This window comes from Urocitellus parryii, chromosome 1 (assembly GCF_045843805.1).
Source record: "Urocitellus parryii isolate mUroPar1 chromosome 1, mUroPar1.hap1, whole genome shotgun sequence".
Classification (NCBI taxonomy): Eukaryota; Metazoa; Chordata; class Mammalia; order Rodentia; family Sciuridae; genus Urocitellus; species Urocitellus parryii.
Window position 1 is genome coordinate 276,817,375 of NC_135531.1, and position 17,061 is coordinate 276,834,435.

Genomic DNA, 17,061 nt, shown 5'->3' on the forward strand with positions numbered 1-17,061 from the left:
GAGTAGTTTTAATTTTTTCCCTGAATTTTTTTATTGGTGCATTATAATTTTACATAATGGTGGGATTTGTTATTACATATTTATACATGTGTACAATATAACAATATAATATGGCCAATATTACTCTCCTGTACTTCCTCCTTTCTCCTTCCCCTACTCCCTGGAGAAGTTTTAATTTTAATGAAATTCAATTCATCAAATATTTCTTTTATGATTTATGTTTTTGGTTTTCGGTCTAATAAATCTTTCTTTGTCCAAAGTTGCAAAGATTTCTTCTTTTTTCTTTCTTTGGAAAGAATATGTAACTCAAGATTACACTTGAACATTTTAAGTGTACAGTGTTGTTACCTGTAGGCATGAGGCTATACTGGAGATCTCTGGAACTTCTTCATCTTACGTAATGAGACTTTATATTCATTGACTAGCCACCCTCATTTTTCCTTCCCCCCAGTCTTTGGCAATCACTAGTCTACTCTATTTCTGGAAATCACTTTTTTGTATTATAGAATTTTATTTTCACATTTATTTCAAGTTAATTTTTATATATGCTGTGAGGAGAGGGTCGAATTTCATTTTTCTCATGTTTCAGCACGTTGTTGAAAAGACCCTCCCTATTGGATTATCAGAAGTCAATTGACTTTACAAACATGACTTATGTCTAGTCTGTAAATGCTCTTCCATTGATCTATGCATCTCTCCTTGCTTGGTCATTGAAGCTTTTGATACCTGGTTATATCTGTTTTTGAAAACTATTTTGGCTTTCTAGTTCCTGTGTATATTATAGGAAATTTAGAATCGGCTTATCTATTTTATGAGAAAAGCCTATTGAAATTGTATTGAACCAACAGGACAACTTGGGATCAGTTAGCATAGATTGATGTTGCCCTATTTTTAAATCTACTTTAATATATAAGTGTGTAGGGTTTGCCTGTATTTTGCTAGATCTTTTTCCAGTTTCATGTTTTTTGATGCTATAATAAATGAGATTATTTATTTAATTTTATTTTTTAGTCATTCATAGTTAGTATATTAAAGTTTCTGTACATTTTTAATGTCCTATGACATACTTATTCCTTTTAGTGGCTTCTTTAAAGCTTCTATAGGATTTTCTCTGTATATATATATATAATACTGACAAGAGAAATTAAATTTAAGTGGTAAAGTGCCCCTGGGTTCAATCCCCAGTACTAAAAGAAAAAAAAGAAGATTTCAATAAATGGAGAGAAATGTTTTGTTCATAGATTGGAATACCACAGTCTATGCCATTCAGTCCCAAACTGACCTGTGGATTTAATACAGTCCCAAAGGCTTTCCTCATAAAATAGATAGACCAGTTACACACATACACACACACACACACACACACACACACACACACACACACACGAGTCTCTGTATATCATGTTATAGTGAATAAAAACTGTTTTGCCTCTTTCATTCCAATCTGGGTGCCTTTTAGTTGTTTCTTACCTTACAAGAAATCTTTCTACAATGTTGAACAGAGGTGTTAAGAATGGATATTCTTGGGCTGGTGTTGTGGCCCATCTGTAGAATGCTCACCTGGCACATGTGAGGCCCTGGGTTCGGTCCTCAGCACCACATATAAATGAATAAAACAAACATATTAAAAAAAAGAATGGATATTCTTGCCTTGTCCTTAATCTTAGGTGAAAAACAGGATGATTATGATATTAGCTTTAGGTTTTTCATAGATGCACTTTATAAAGCTGCAAATACCCCGATAGTCTTAGTAAAATTTTCATCCTAAATGAAAGTATAAATTTCTTTATGATATAAGATGTGGTAGTTATAAACATGATGCTATTTTTGTTACTTTTTATATTGATAACAGATAATGAAGGCTGTTTAGATTTTCTATTTCTTCTTATGTTCATCTTGATAATTTATTAACAGTTGGAGAATTTGTCCATTTCATCTAAGTTGTAGAATATTGGGGATAAAGCTATTCATAGTAGTCCTATATTATCCTTTTAATATCCGTATGATTTCTTTTTTCTATTCTTTGTGTGTGTGTGTGTGTGTGTGTGTGTGTGTGTGTGTTGCTGGAACTCAGGGCCTTGGTGCGTGTGAGGCAAGCACTCTATCAAACTGAGCTATATCCTCAGCCCTCTTTATGATTTCTAATGATTACCAATTACTTTTATTTCTGATATTAGTCATCTATATATCAGTTTAGTGGAAGGTTTATGAATTTATCAGTATTTTAAAATAATTTGTGGTCACATTCATTTGACTTTTCAGTTTTTCTGTTTCATTGATTCTCCCTTAAGTTTATTATATCTTTCTTTCTACTTATTTTGGGTTAAACTATCATTTCATTTGCCCCCTTCCCTCAAACTTCTGAAGTGTTTGTCAGGTTTCCTTACTGTGATAAATATCTGAAGTGATCAACTTACAAATAGGAAAGGTTGATCTTGACAGTTTTAGAGGTTTCACTCCACAGTTGGTTATCCTTGTTGCTTTGGACCTGTAGTGGCACATTATGGCAGGAGTGCAAGGCAAAGCCAGACTGCTCACTTCATGGCCAGGAAGTGAAAGAAAATGAGGAGACTGGAGTTCCTCAGTATTCTCCAAGGACACACCTCCCATGATCTACAGACTTCTCTAGACCAAACCTCTTAAAGTTTCTACCACCTCTCAGTAGCCAAGCTAGTTCCAAGTCTTTAACACACAAGCTTTTGGGAGATATTTAGATCCAAATTGTAGCAAGGTAGAAGCTTGGCCAACTGATGTAAGCTCTTCTTTTTCCCTCCCTTCTTTTCATTATGGGCACTTACTATAGGTACATAGTTTCTGCTAAACGCTGCATCATACAAATTTTGATGTTTTATTTTTATTATGATTCAGTTTGAAACATTTGAAAATTTTTGTTGACCCATTTATTATTATTAAGTGTAAGTGTGTAGTTGAATTTCCAAATACTTAGGAGCTTTTCTAGATCTACTGCTGTTATTCATTTCTAACATAATTGTGTTAGGGTCAGAGGGTATACTCTGTAAAGTATCAGTGTTTTGAAGCCTACTGAGAATAATTTGGCTCGGCATATAGTCTTGGTAATTGTTCTGTGTACAATTGAAAAGAATTTGTATTCTGCGCTTGTTTAGTGTCACATTCTATAAATGTCTCTTAGGTTAAGGTGGCTGCATGTGTTGTTCAAGTCTTTGTCCTCACTGGTATTTTGTCTAGTTTTATTATTTAATTGTGAAAATATCTGTGATTGAGAATTTATTCATGTTAGTTTTTACTTTATATAGTCTGAATATTTTTTATTAAGTGCATATATAATTATAATCACTGTTTTACTAGTGCATTTCCTCTTATCGACATGAAATGTTCCACTTTGTTCCCAGTAAATTCCCTTTTTTCTTAAATTTACTTTTATTTCACTTTAATGCAGTCACTTAAACTTTGTGTTTCCAAAGATGGGAAATAAGAGGGAACATTTCTATACTTATATGAGAGGGAGGGGGCAGTGAAGTAGGGGGCTGAGGGTGTTCTCAAAGTTCAAAGCCCTCAAGGCAAGAAGTAGTGGCCAGAGCACACCTGCTGGGGTTGGTCTTTTGTGGAGGGAAACCTGTGGTTTCAGGTGGAAGGAAGGAATGGATGGTTGTGGATACCACTTAGATTTTTAGAGTTGACCATACCTGAAATCTGTTTTTAAAATCTAGCAATAGGTATAGTGTTCAGCATGCCGGAAATCATTAATCAGAGAAATATGGTTTCGGTTTCTGTTATCAATAATGAGGATACAAGTTTTGCATGACTTTTCAGGTAATTGTTCATAATCTCTTAGTAGTGAACTGGGTATATGGAATATTCTCTGGAGTTGTGGCCCTTACATTGGTTCCTGAAAAATTTTCATTGTATGCTACCTGATTTTTCTGAAATGATCTGATTTGAACTTATTTTTCAGTAAGGCCTGGGATAGTGAAGTGTATCTCCCAGATGAGAAATATATTCTTCTGCAAGTTGGTATGATCTGATACTGTGTCTACCTATGTAAAAACATTAGATACAAATGATCTTTTTTTTTTTTTTTTTTTTTTTTTTTTGTATTTGACAAGGTGTTTAAACTTTTCAGGTTATTTTCTTTCCTGCATATTATTACATCCCTGATTTGATTCTACATCAAAAATTGTGTTGGTTCTACATCTTTGACTGAGGCAAGCTCTGAAAATTTTGCAAGTAGATTTCTATGACAAAAAATACAGAGAATTGTCTTTTAAAAGAATTCTTTTTTTTTTTAAAGAGACAGTGAGAGAGAGAGAGAGAGAGAGAGAGAATTTTTTTTAATATTTATTTTTTAGTTTTCAGCGGACACAACATCTTTGTTGGTATGTGGTGCTGAGGATCGAACCCGGGCCGCACGCATGCCAGGCGAGCGTGCTACCGCTGAGCCACATCTCCAGCCCCTTTTAAAAGAATTCTATTGAAGCATTTCTAAAGAGATTTAAGCTTTATTCTTTAGTAGGATCGAAAACTAGGCCACATTCCTCAGATTGGGGAAGTGTCAGTGCAGTCCACCTCCTTGTTGTGGTGATTGGTGCAGGGTGAGAAAGGAACCTGGATCAGTCATAGCAGATCTGATCCTGTGACTGTACTACAGAGTGCCTTAGCAAGAGCTTCTCTTTCTTTTCCCCGCTGGCCTCTAAGAGAGCGAGATGTAAATCTGGAGCTGCTGGCATCCTCCTTGCCTCCTTCATCCTTCTCTGTGGGGAGAGGGCCACCCTGGTAAGGGATTTAATACTGAGAAAACTGAGCCGAGACACACACTTGCATGCACACACCTGCACACATGGTCTTGTAAATATCATCTGAGCCTCTCCATGTGATCAGATAAACTGCATTACATAAGCTCATAGATTACTTTTATAAAACCTAGACAATTCAAGTTGTTTTTTCAGTCTTTTGCAACTGAAACAAGAATTACAAATACATTGGATATGTTTTAGAGACTTAAGTCAGAATGCAGTAAATAGAAGAGACAAGCAAACCACTTATGTACAAGGTTGAGATCTGAATGGTAAGATCAAGAATAGAAAAGTAGTTTCTCTAGGTAAGAGAAGTCCATGGAAGATTTTTAGTAAGAGAATAATATAATCTGACTTTTATTTCTGGAGATTTAAATGATGGTGTCACTGAGAATTCCAGGGAATTTGTGGAGATATAAGAGCTTGTAAAAGGATAAGTGAACAATTTGGTGACTAGCATGTTAAGCATTGGAAACGGTGAAAGGTTGTAAGCTTGAATGGCCTGGAAGGAAATGATGATGATATTGGGAGAAAGGGAAGAGCAGGAGCAGGACATGCTTTGCAGGGAAGGAGCAGGGTAGTTGTGAATGTTTTGAGTTTTAGGTAGTAATGGCACAGGGAGTTGTCTAAGAAGTCCTGCTGAGTTTAGGTAACAGAAAGTAGTCAGGAAAAGAATGAGTTTTCCTTTTTCTCTTACTTACTCCCCATTCTGCCAGGGCCCCTTGAGGTTGAAAGAACTTAATATCAGCAGCTGCCCAGCTGAGAAGGGTGTGGGAGTTTTCTCAGTGTGATGTCCCATGAAGATGCTGTGAGTCTAAAGGGGATAACACTAATGTCACCTAAAGGACGATCTAGGTGGAACATCTAGGCACATGACTGGACTTTGCTATTTACTTGCTTTGTAGCCTTTGTAACCTTTTTCAAGCCACTTAACTTCTCCAGGTGTTTTTTTTTTCTTTTCTTTTTTGGTTTGGGATGGGGGTGCAGTGCTGGGGTTGGGACTCAGGTACATGCTAGGCAAGTGCTCTACCACTGAGTTATAATCTGAGCTTCATCCCCTCCAAGTTTTAGTTTCTTCAGTTGTAAGATGGTGGCAGTAAATATCCTACCTCCTATTAAGTTATTGTAGAGTTTCAGTGAGGAAATTTATATAACATATTTTGTAATTTACAGAAAGTTCCACAAAACTGTTCTGCATCACTGTGGTTTAAAATGGGCAGGCTGGGCACAGTGGTGCTCACCTGTAATCCCAGCACTTGAGAGGCTGAGGCAGGAGGGTCGCTTCAAGGCCAGCTTGGGCAACATAGTGAGACCCTGTCTCAATAAATAAATAAATAAATAAGACCAATCTTTTGAATTGTCTATACTGTTGCACATCTTTTTCTAGATTTGAAGTTAATCCTTGGAGCTCATTTGCAGTGTGATACAGTGCTCTTCAGAATGGGTTCTAAGACAGGGCCTCTTTGTAAGGCAAAAGCCACCTGGCCTTATGAAAAAGGCAAGAGACATTTGACTGTTAAAAATTGTAGCCAAAATTGTATATTGCAGATTGTCCAGTGATATCATCTTGTGTGTGTGTAGAGGTAGAAATTGGGGAAATGCTTATTACTTGGACAATAGTTATCTTTTTGACTGTGGCATTTATCAACACTCTTTTACTCAATGAATACATATTCAGCACCTACTATGTGTTAGACACTGTATTAAGTGCTGGTATATAGCAGTGAGCAAGTGAAAAAATTCCTTGTCTTTCTCAAGGTTACAGTCCACCGGGAAGGACATCCCAACTTTAGATAATATAGTCTATGTAACATGCTCAGTAAGTAGTAAGTACTAAGGTGGAAAAATTAAGAAGATCAATATGAATATGGGGAGTGGGTGTGAGATTTTAGGTAGGATGGTCTTGTCGGGAAGATGCTTTGAAAAAGAACTGGGGGAGTGGGAGAGCCCTCCATGTGGGGACTTAAGAGAGCAGCAATGTGAGCTCAAGGAGTAACAAAGAGGCCAAGATGGAGAATTGTGGCTTAGGGAGGTTGGAGAACTTGGGGGTGAAGATACAGACATACAGGGCTTCTGCATCATCATTGTTAGGATTTTGGTTTTAGCTCTGACTGAGATGGAAAGGGTTAGAGGGGTTAGAGCAGAGAAGTAGCATAATGTGACATGTTTAATAGGTTCACTCTGACCACTGTGTTGGGAGTAGGCTGAAGGGGCAAGAGCAGAAGCTGGAGACCTGCTGTAGCCCATGTCCAGGTGAGAGGTGATGGAGACTGAGCCAGGTGGTTGCAGTGAAGGTAGAGCTGACAGAATTGACAGAATGGATGTGGGGCAAGGTGGGGGTGTTTGTTAGGGAAGGGATATCAGCTGAGTGATGGGTAGGAATGGCACAGGGTTTTGGGCTTAATTAACTGGAAGAGTGGAGATAATTTGTTTGTGTAAAATGGATGAAAGCTGCTTATGGATGAACTACCAGAAGCAAACAAAATTCCTGATAACACCCACATCTTTGAGAATGTCTGCAAATATGTCTTTAAGATGATAGTGTCCTTGGTTGTATTAAAGTGAAAGAGGCTCATTGGCAAACCTTGTCAAGAACTCCCTGTGGAAATATCAATTGCTTCTCTTGACTCCAAAGTATTTCTTGAACAGTGTATTATACTTTGTCCCAAGTGTGCCATTAAAGGATTTGAAAATTTGTTCAAACATGTGTGGCAAGTGAGTGCTGTCACTGAAGCCCAGCCAGAGGAGCCAAGAAAGGAAAAGCAGCCCATAACTGGACTTCTGATGTGCGTTTGCACGCATCCCAGGCTCTGGTGGTGGGCTGCGGGACATGGTCTCCTGGGCCCAGCCTTCAGCTGACACTGTCTCAGCTGCCCAATTTCAGCAGAAGTGTTCTATGGACAGAGGTATCTGTGATTCTTTTGGAAATGCTTCATTATGCTAAGTTGCTAGCAACCTGTACACAAGGGTAATGTAATAGAGTTTATATGCTGGAATACTTTCCCCATGTAAATATAGACTTTTGTATGATATTAAATAACACCCTTCAAATATGGCCTTTGTGTTCAAGGAAGCATTTTTTCTATATCAGTAAGCATGGAAGCTATGAAATTTCTCACATTTGGAGTTTGAGTAAGCCGGCCTAATGGAAATGTTATCTGATATTTTTATTTAGGATTCTGTTTGAATATTTGGTTACAGGGACTTTTTTTTTTCTTTTGCTCCCCAGTTTTGAAATACAATAATATTAATTTTAAAAGGAAGGGAAGAAAGATCTAATGCACATCAAACAGGTATGAAGTGGCCAGTTCCTCCTCTTGATTCTGGTGAGTTTCAATTGCTTTTGCAGTTGATCTAATTTACCGCACAGTGCAGACAGTTTCCCCCATTTCTGGGTGGCAGAAGGCTACTTTACAATTGGAAGGATCAGAAAATAGTTTTCTCTTCTTTTTCTGGCTGTTTGTGACTTTTCTTGCTAAGGCTGATGTGTTCAACTTGGGGCACAGTGAACTTATATTGAAAATTAAATTATAATTTAGATGTGAAGGCTTAGAATCACTTTAGAAAAATGCATTTATTTCAGTGTCTTCCAATTTTATTCACTTGTATATATTCATGTTTGCCTGTTAAGTTGGTTCAATCTCTACCTGTTGACTGTTTCCCGGCTTCCAGACACATTGTGTTTAATGGAAGACATTGCAGTACCATGTTGCATCACACGAACATGCATTTTCATTTTGTGGCACTTACTTGATAATTATTTTATTTATCTCTCATTACTTTTTTTTTTTTTTGCAAAAATCCTTGTTTTAAAGCTGATTCAAATCTTATTCAGAAGAAAAGGGAACCAGTATTTATTATGTTTTATGTGCTAGGCATTGTGGGAGACTCTGGGAAATATAAAGGTGAATGTGAAATGTTTTGCTATCTGGAGGAGAAATATGGAAACAAAAAATGGAATTTAGCCTGATCAAAGAACTCTACAATGAAGGAATAGCCAAGGACTAGCAGTGGTCCAGAAGAAGCAATAGAACTCTTCTGTACAGAGGGAGAATAGCAGTGGAGCATTCACAGAACAGCTGGCTCTTCATTTTTACTTGCCAGGCCAATTGAAGGTGTAGCGACATTTCACGTGATGGGTGTCAGTGATGGAGCTGTGTGTGCAAAGCTCACTTGGAATCTGTCTTCAGCTCCTGTGGGAGAGTTCCTCTATAGAATTTGGGACCAATACTAGATTTAGAACCCTAGAGCTGTGCATATGTGACAGCTTTGCCATTTAGGACCTGTGGGGTTGTGGCACGTTTGAACTTGTTTCCACCTTGTGAGTTGGAGATGATGATTCTCCTATGTATCACCCAGGATCAGTGTGTGGATCAGATCTGCAAATGTGTATAAAAGCACAGGGGAGAGTGTGCAGCATGAATGTGACAGTTATACTGAAAGCCTTAGTGCTTATTTATTTATTTTTGGTACTGGGGATCAAATCCAGGGGCGCTTAACCACTGAGCCACATCTCCAGACCTTTTTTGTATTTCATTTAGAGACAGGGTCTCACCGAGTTGCTTAGAGCCTCACTAAATTATTGAGGCTGGCTTTGAACTTGTGGTTCTCTTGCCTCAGCCTTCCCCAGCTGTTGGGATTACGGGGGTGTGCACCACCACACCCATCCTTAGTGCTTATTTTGATTCATGTATTCATAATTATTTTAAATTCTCTCCATTTACCTAACTCCTGTTCTTTTTGGACCCTTTTTATTTGAGTCTCTCCTCAGGGCTGTTTTTAACTTCTCTTCTCAGTGGACACTTAGCCTTGGGACACGTTTGCATTAGCTGTTAGCTGGTGGTGGGTAACTCTCTAATCTGATGTCTGTCTTCAGTCACTAGACCCATTTTTCCATGTGTTGCCTGGGTGTTCCTCATCATCTTGAGCTTCTGGGTCTGAAGACTAAATCTCCCCCCCCCCCATTGAAGTGTGCCTCCTTTTGAGGCGCACTTTCTTTTAGCTGAATTCAGTGTCTTGCAGTGAACTTTGACCCTTCTCCCTTACCCTTGCTTTAGTTGTTCTTCAGGGTTTCAAAATCTCTCCATGGAGTTCCTTTTTATTATTAAATCATTCTCTTGCTGCCAGCATTGTGGCACACACCTGCAATTTCATCTGTAATTTCTTTCCTCCACCAGTTAGCAGGTAGGTGAGTTTACAGGCATGAGGCAGGAGGGCAACATAGAGAAGCCTCTTCTCTAAAAAAGAGAATCAAACAAACAACAAAATCTTTCACTTATTATGTTCTTAACATATTTCAGGCTCCTGAGCTAAGAGTTTTTCACATAATGTCTCAGTTCCCATAACAACCTTATGACATTCAATGGTTTTGCCCCCGTTTTAAAGACGGTAAAACTAAGATTCAAAGAGATTAAGTAGCTTTTCTAAGATCGCATAGTTGGGAAGTGACAGAGCCCCATTTGGGCCCTAGTTGTATGGGCTTAGGGTTGGTGCTGGCTCTTCTTTGTTGCACTCACTTTATAATGAAGGCAAGTTTCACCAAAATGGCATTCAGGCCTCTTCACACCTGTTTCAGTGTCCTCTCCCCTCCTGCTGTGCATGGTCACAATTGCTTGCCATTCCTAAATGAGAGTTTGCATTTTCTTATTGACTTGTGGTTTATACATGTGTTTTTCTTAGCTTAGACTTGTCTTTTTCATGTGCTCACCTATCAATCCTGAGGAAGGTAGACAGGGCATTGGACTCAGCCAGGGTTTGGGTGTCAGAGGATCTGTTTCTGCTTGACCTTGCTCTGTCCCATAAAGGGCTGGACCAGTTTATATTCATGCCAGCAGCGCATTGCTGCACATTCTTGTTAACATTTGGTTAACATCTCATCTGTCGAGAGTTTTAGTTTGTGTCCATCTGTGGGTGTGTGGTATCTCCTTATGGATTAAACTTGTATTTCTCTGATGTCTCATGAAGATGAGCTTCTTTTCACCTTCACTGGCTATTTGGCATTTGTATTTTGTAAAGTACAAAGTTTTCCCCCATTTTTCTGATGAGTTTTCTGTCTCACTGATCTATAGGAGGTCTTTATATATTCTAGATAGAGCACTTCCACGTCTTGTCTTTTCAAATTTCTCTTATAGTAGCTGAGAATGAAAGGAAAATTTAAATCTTGAGCTTGATTTATCTTATTTTCTTTTGTGCTAGTGCTTTTTATGTGTGTTTAAATTTTTTTTAAACATATCTGCTTGTATCATTTTCTAAAATTCTGCCAGCTGTTTAGATTAGCATCATCTGTAGCCATTTTTTCTCACCTTTTGAATAGTGTCTCTGGCCAAAGCAGTGTTCTTGTCTTTGAAATAGACTTCTCCAAGGCACGCCACCATTCCTTGGCCAACATAGGCTTTTATCCTCGGAAAATACAGAAGTCACACGTGCTGTACCTGCTTCTTTTCCCAGGACTTGTGTCTCTTCCTCTCTTGTGTCTCTGAATTCAAGATTCTGAACTTAGGTCTCTCCCTGTTCCTTTGAGTGCTAAGCTTTTCACAGCTGCCTTTCAGTTTCATCCATCCCTCATGGTCTTTCAAGGTCCTCTCCGACCCCCTGGGTTCTACTACAGAGGCCAGGAGGCTCTTCTCTGTCCTGCAGAGCAGAGGAATTTCTGTCCAATGGAGAAAGGGCATCACCTTTTCCCCTTAGCACACTGCCACACCACTCTTTCCCAATTTTACATTCTGAAAGAAAACAGTAGGTACATTACAGACTTATCCTCCTTGTAAAACTAACGGTGGGGGGGTATAGCTGACCAAAGTTTCTGCATGTACATGTGTGTTTGGGGACTGGGTAAGAGATTATAATTAATAAGTATTGTAGTGTGCTATTTCTTGAGCCTTTTAGTAGCTGCAGTTGGCACCTAGAAAGTACTTCACTTCAGTTGCTCTTCTCCTGTTTTCATTGTTTATTTTTGTTAGCAGGGTTTAGGTGATGCCCATCCTACTCTGCTCATGGAACAAGACTGAGAGTGAAAAAGTTCTTTTGACTGAGCAATTTGGTTTCTTACTAATCTGTTTCTATCCTGTCCTCCAGAGACTAGCCTAAATCTTCAAGGGAGAAATAATCCCGTTGCAGCATGCACTCGGAATAATAAGTGCAGGCAGCTGTTTCACCCTCTCAGGTCTGTGGAGAAACCAGAGGAAATTTAAAAGTCCTCAGTTAACCAGGTCAGTAATACATCCATTTTCCTCAGGACCTTCCTTTCATTCAGAGCTCTCCAAAATAGTGATCTGTCTGAAGTGGTGGCCTTTGGCTCCAGATCCGTGACTTGTGGTACTTGTATTTTCTTATAGAGTTTTTCTGTCTGTTGCTGGGAATTTTCCTGTGGAGGAAGGGCTTACTTTTTCATCCCGATCTCAGAGGGATCTGCTCATCTTCAAAGCTGGGAGCTGCTGGATTAGGCTTTCTAACTTTGTCAAGGTCAACCCCATAGAAGAAAGCCTATTAACTTTATAGATTCCAGGAAAACCGGGCTACTAGTTTCTAAATCACATACTCGTGTGACTGAAAACCTCTACAGATATTTGAAAGTAAATAAGTGGATAATGTCTTTTCAGACAGTGGCAAGGACAACAATGAAAAGTAAAGTAAGATCAGGGAGAGAGATGACAGTCAAGAGAGGCTGTTTTAGTTAATGTTGTCAAGGAAACTCTGATAATTTTTGTATTCTTTTTTTTCCCCCATTCTTCCACCCATTCTTCTATATGTTTATCATCAAACCTTGAGCACTTAGATTGATTATGCAGGTTGCTGTAGAATATACAGAGATGTAAAAAATATAATTTGTAAATAGATAGTCTTAAAAGATGAGATAAATAATTTGCATAGACAACATTATCATAGTAAAGAAGTTGAAAAGTATCAAAGAAAAGGTGTAAATAATTTGCTTTGGGTCTGTTAAAAAATGAAGAGTTATTGTTTGTTGGGGTGTGTAGGGGCGATAGAGAAGAATTGGGTAGATGAGGTGATATAGAAAATTCAAGCCATTGGAATTAGGCCTTGAGAGATGGATAGGTCTTACATATGTGGAGATGTTATATGAAATTTACCTTCTTTCATTCTTAATCCAAGAGACAGTTGAGTACCTACTGTGTACCAGGCCTCACCATTATCACTTCATGGAGTTTATAGCTGATCAGGGAAGACAGTCCTGGCGAGTCTCTGAATTGCATATTCATTCATTCCTTCAGCATATATTTGAGAGGCAACTAAATGCTATTCTCACTCTCAAGAGCATAGCAGTGAGTAAAATCGATGGCTTCTGTGCTCAAAACCTACATTCTAGTTGGGGAAGCAGAAAGTAAATAAATAAGTAAATAAAGTAAATAAATAAAACACTGCCATTATTACTTTCTCTTTTGAGAAAGTAATAATGGCAGTGTTCAGGAGAGAGGACAGCGAGGTGGGGCTATTTTAGTTAGGGTCAGTGAAACCTCTCTGAGGGGTGGACATTTCAGTACTTCAGCAAGGAGATAAAGGTTGCTTGAGTTCATGTAGCAACAGGGGAAATGGCATGAAGATACTTCTTGGGCTCTTCTGATGGATTGAATGTGTGGAACGAGAGGGAAAGAGTCAATTCTGATGCCAGGATTTGAGGCTGGAGCAACAGATGAGAGGTGGTGCTATCTGCTGAAAGAGGTAGCACTGGGTGAAGAGCAGGTTCTGGTGGGAATCAAAGGTTCTCTTGATTCAAGTGAAGACATAAGGTAGGCGATTAGATTATAAATCTGGAATTGAAGGGAAAGATTGAGGCTGAATGTGAGTGTAGATGGATTCGTATCATTCATAAATTCTCTAGTTATATGGAGTAAAAGAGATTTTCAAGAGACATAAACACAGTTGATTAATGTCATTTATTACCTAATCAGTATTTAGATCTTCCTGATTCTCTCTCTCCTTTTTCTTTTTTCTTTTCAAAAATTTCAGTTGGTTAGTTAGAACCAGAATATGAGTAAAGCTCACATATTGCCTGTAGTTGATGTGTGGCAAGTATATAAGTTCACCCTTTCTTTTTTTTCTTTTTTTTTTTTGGTGATTTATCTGTTGGCAAAACTGGGTCACTTTTCTGTAAGTTTTCCGTTTTGAGTATGATATTTTCCTATTTTTAGCATGTTCCTCTGTTTCCTGTGTCAGATGAGATGTAGGTTCAGGTTTTTTGTGGGGAAGGGGGGGCTACTGGGAGGCCCTCTAACATTGAGCTATATCCCTAGCCCTTTTTAAATTTTTTTATTTTGAGACAGGGTTTCACTAAGTTCCAGAGGGCCTTACTAAATCGCTGAGGCTATCCTTGAACTTGGGATCCTTTTGTCTCAGCCTTCTGAGTCACTGGGTTTACAGATGTGTACCACCCTGCCTGACTCTACTTCCTTTCATAGTGAATCAGGAAGCATTTCGGTGCTTATTCTTTTTATGGTATTCATATTGATCAATGGATTTAGATATTGCCACTCTGGTTTTTCTATTATAAAACTCCTTCCCAATCATCTCATGATTTATTGGTTTTAGCAACTGTGGATGAACATTTTCTGAATCCATTATTTCATTAGGATTGGCAAAATGGTGATACTGAACGTCATTTGTTCCTTTTTATTTAGTTAGCTGAAACACTTCAGAAGAACTTTACCTCATCAACTCTTGGGTTCCTCTGAGGTAAATTTTAATAGGAAAGGTGGTACTAATGCTTAGAATTCCCTAAAGTTGACCAGAGAGAGCCATTTCATGGTAGTTCATGAGTTCTTTAGACAACACCCATCACAGCCTTACAGCCTCCCTGTTCTCCTCATATGACAAGATGTTCCAGGTTTATCTTGTTTATGTGCTGGTCTAGGCTTGAGTTAGCCGTTTCCCCAAGGAAACATCCCTGTTCTTAACCAATATGAGCTGTGGAATGATTTGAGAGGACATAGGTTTTGTGATCTCATGATGATTTCCCTATGCCTTTTGTTCTATTATTATGAACCCAGGGTCAGCAAACAAGAATGAAAATATTTTTAAATGCAACATATTAATTTATATTTTAGTGGCACAGTTTTGAGTGACTTGATTTACAAGTCCTGTTACCTTATAGCATTTTTTTGCTTTAGTAACTCAAACATGAGTTTTGTGCTGAAAATACAAATTCTTGGGAATAGGTAATCTAAACCATGGAGATTGTCACAAAGTCACAACTGGGCTGCTTTTAAAATGTCTGTATGGTTAAGTTTACTGTACTCTGGTTGTTGCTTTTCACTAATCTCCTCTTCCCATTGACTGTTCCTTGAACTTTTTATGCATGAACCAAAGTATAATTTTTAACAAGGAGTGCTTTAACAAGAATCATGGTGCTTAAGGAATTCTGTGTGTGTGTGTGCGCGCGCACGCGTATGTGCGTCCCCACACACTTATGCACATATGCGTACAAAGACTGCCTTTGTTGTTTAGCCTTCAAATTGTATAAAGTCAGAATTCTGGTTTCCCATGTTGTATTTTCTCAGTGGCTTGTTGGACCATACCATTAGAGGCAGAAATTAATACATAATAGCAACTGAAGGCCTGGGCCCCTTTCTTAATATCTTTCTAGGGTACTGGGTGTGTTGGTGTGCACATGTAGTTCCAGCTTAGATGGAGGGTAGCTTGAGCTCAGGAGTTCAAGATCAGCTTGGGTACTATAGAGAGACTCCTTCTCAGGGAAAAAAAGAAAGAAAGTGTGTGTGTGGATTTATGCACAGAACGATAGAGACTGTGTTTTACTTGCTAGTTCAACTTTACCTTTTCACTAATTTTGTTGTCGTTGTTTATTTTGCCCCCAACTCCTTTTGTTATTGTTGTTGTTGAGGTAAAGCTATGTGTGAGGATAATATAGGACTGTGAAAGAACAGAACTGAATGTGGAGGAGAAAAAGTTTATTTGGGGCTCACAGTTTTAGAGGTCTCAGTCCACAGACTGCTGACTCCATTGCTGTGGACCTGAGGTGAGGCAGAGAATCATGGCAGAAAGGCATGGTGGAGGAATGCAGCTCAGGACATGGCCACAGGAAGCAAAGAGAGCACTTTGCTCACCAGGGACAAAATATAAACCCAAAGGCATGCCCCTAATGAACTACCTACTCCAGCCACACCGTACCTGCCTGCAGTCACCACCCAGTTAATCCATTCAAGTGGATTAACACACTGATTAGGTTAAGGTTCTCAGATTCTATCATTTCATCTCTGAACTTTCTTGCATTGTCTCATACATGAGCTTTTGGGGGATACCTCATACCTAAACCATAACAAGGACAAATCAACAGAGCAGTGATCAGGCTGAAGCCTTCATGCCTTAGACATGGGCTGTGTTATCTCCTGCTGTGTTTGGGCCACTCTCACATAGCCCTCAATTGGCTGGATTCTTTCAGGATGGTCAGGAGCAAGTGTTCCTAAATATTATTGAATTCACCATGTGTGTTTAAGCAAGTTGATTTGTTGATTTGAATTGTATGAAATTCTTTCTCTTTCATAATTTGTTGTTAAATTCTCCCATTCTCAAATAAGCCAAACTCGGAAAGTCAAGGGTAGTTTGTTTTCTCTCATATGTAGAAACTAGAGAGGTGAAAGGAAAAGAAAGGTGAGAGAATCTTATGAAAATTGAAGGGAGATCAGTAGAATAGAAGAAAGGGATGGAAGGAAAGGGAAAATACTGGGGAATGATACTAGCCAAATTATTACATTGTTATATTGTGTGCCTGTATGAATATTAAAGAACAAATCTCACTATCATGTACAACTATAATTTTCCAATTAAAAATATAGAAAATATGAAACCAGGACTCATGTGCAAGGCAGATGCAGAGACGGAGCTGGTTTTCTCGTTGTATAAATGCAGTCCCTCGTTGTGGCTTCACTTGTGTGTGTTCTTGCAAGAAGGGACCTGAGGAAATCTTTTTCTTTCTGGAGATGGCTGGCCTAATCTGTTGAGTTTTTTTTTTTTTTTTTTAACTAGCAAAGGAAAGGAGTCTTGTTTGTTTCTAAACAACTTCTAGAGAGAATGAATGAGTGAATCAAAGAATGAATCTGGCAGTAGTCAAAACAGCAAAAATGAGAAGAAAAATTCCATTACTTTGTAAAACTAGGAATGAAGGGTTTAAAAAATATTGTTTTCTCAGAAAAACTTAATCATTGTTTACCAGTTTTTCTGTTTCTATATATTTGTAAAGTCAACTTTTTAAAAACTTTGGGAATATTCTAAAATTTACTCTTTATTTTTTGTGATACTAGTGACTGAACCCAGGGCC

General features: G+C 38.4%; 1 protein-coding gene across 9 annotated transcripts in view; it reads left to right on the forward strand.

The window, feature by feature from the left end:
* Positions 1-17,061, forward strand: part of Dis3l2 (DIS3 like 3'-5' exoribonuclease 2) — a 356,506-nt gene that overhangs the window by 108,517 nt on the left and 230,928 nt on the right. Inside the window, exon 1 of one of the 9 annotated variants that reach the window (XM_026396267.2) lies at positions 8,021-8,065. The exons of the other annotated variants lie outside the window; for them this stretch is intronic. Coding sequence (XP_026252052.1) covers positions 8,051-8,065 — 15 coding nt within the window. The 5' untranslated portion in view covers positions 8,021-8,050. Of the gene's footprint in view, positions 1-8,020; positions 8,066-17,061 lie in introns of those variants that run through there. 9 annotated transcript variants of the gene reach the window in all.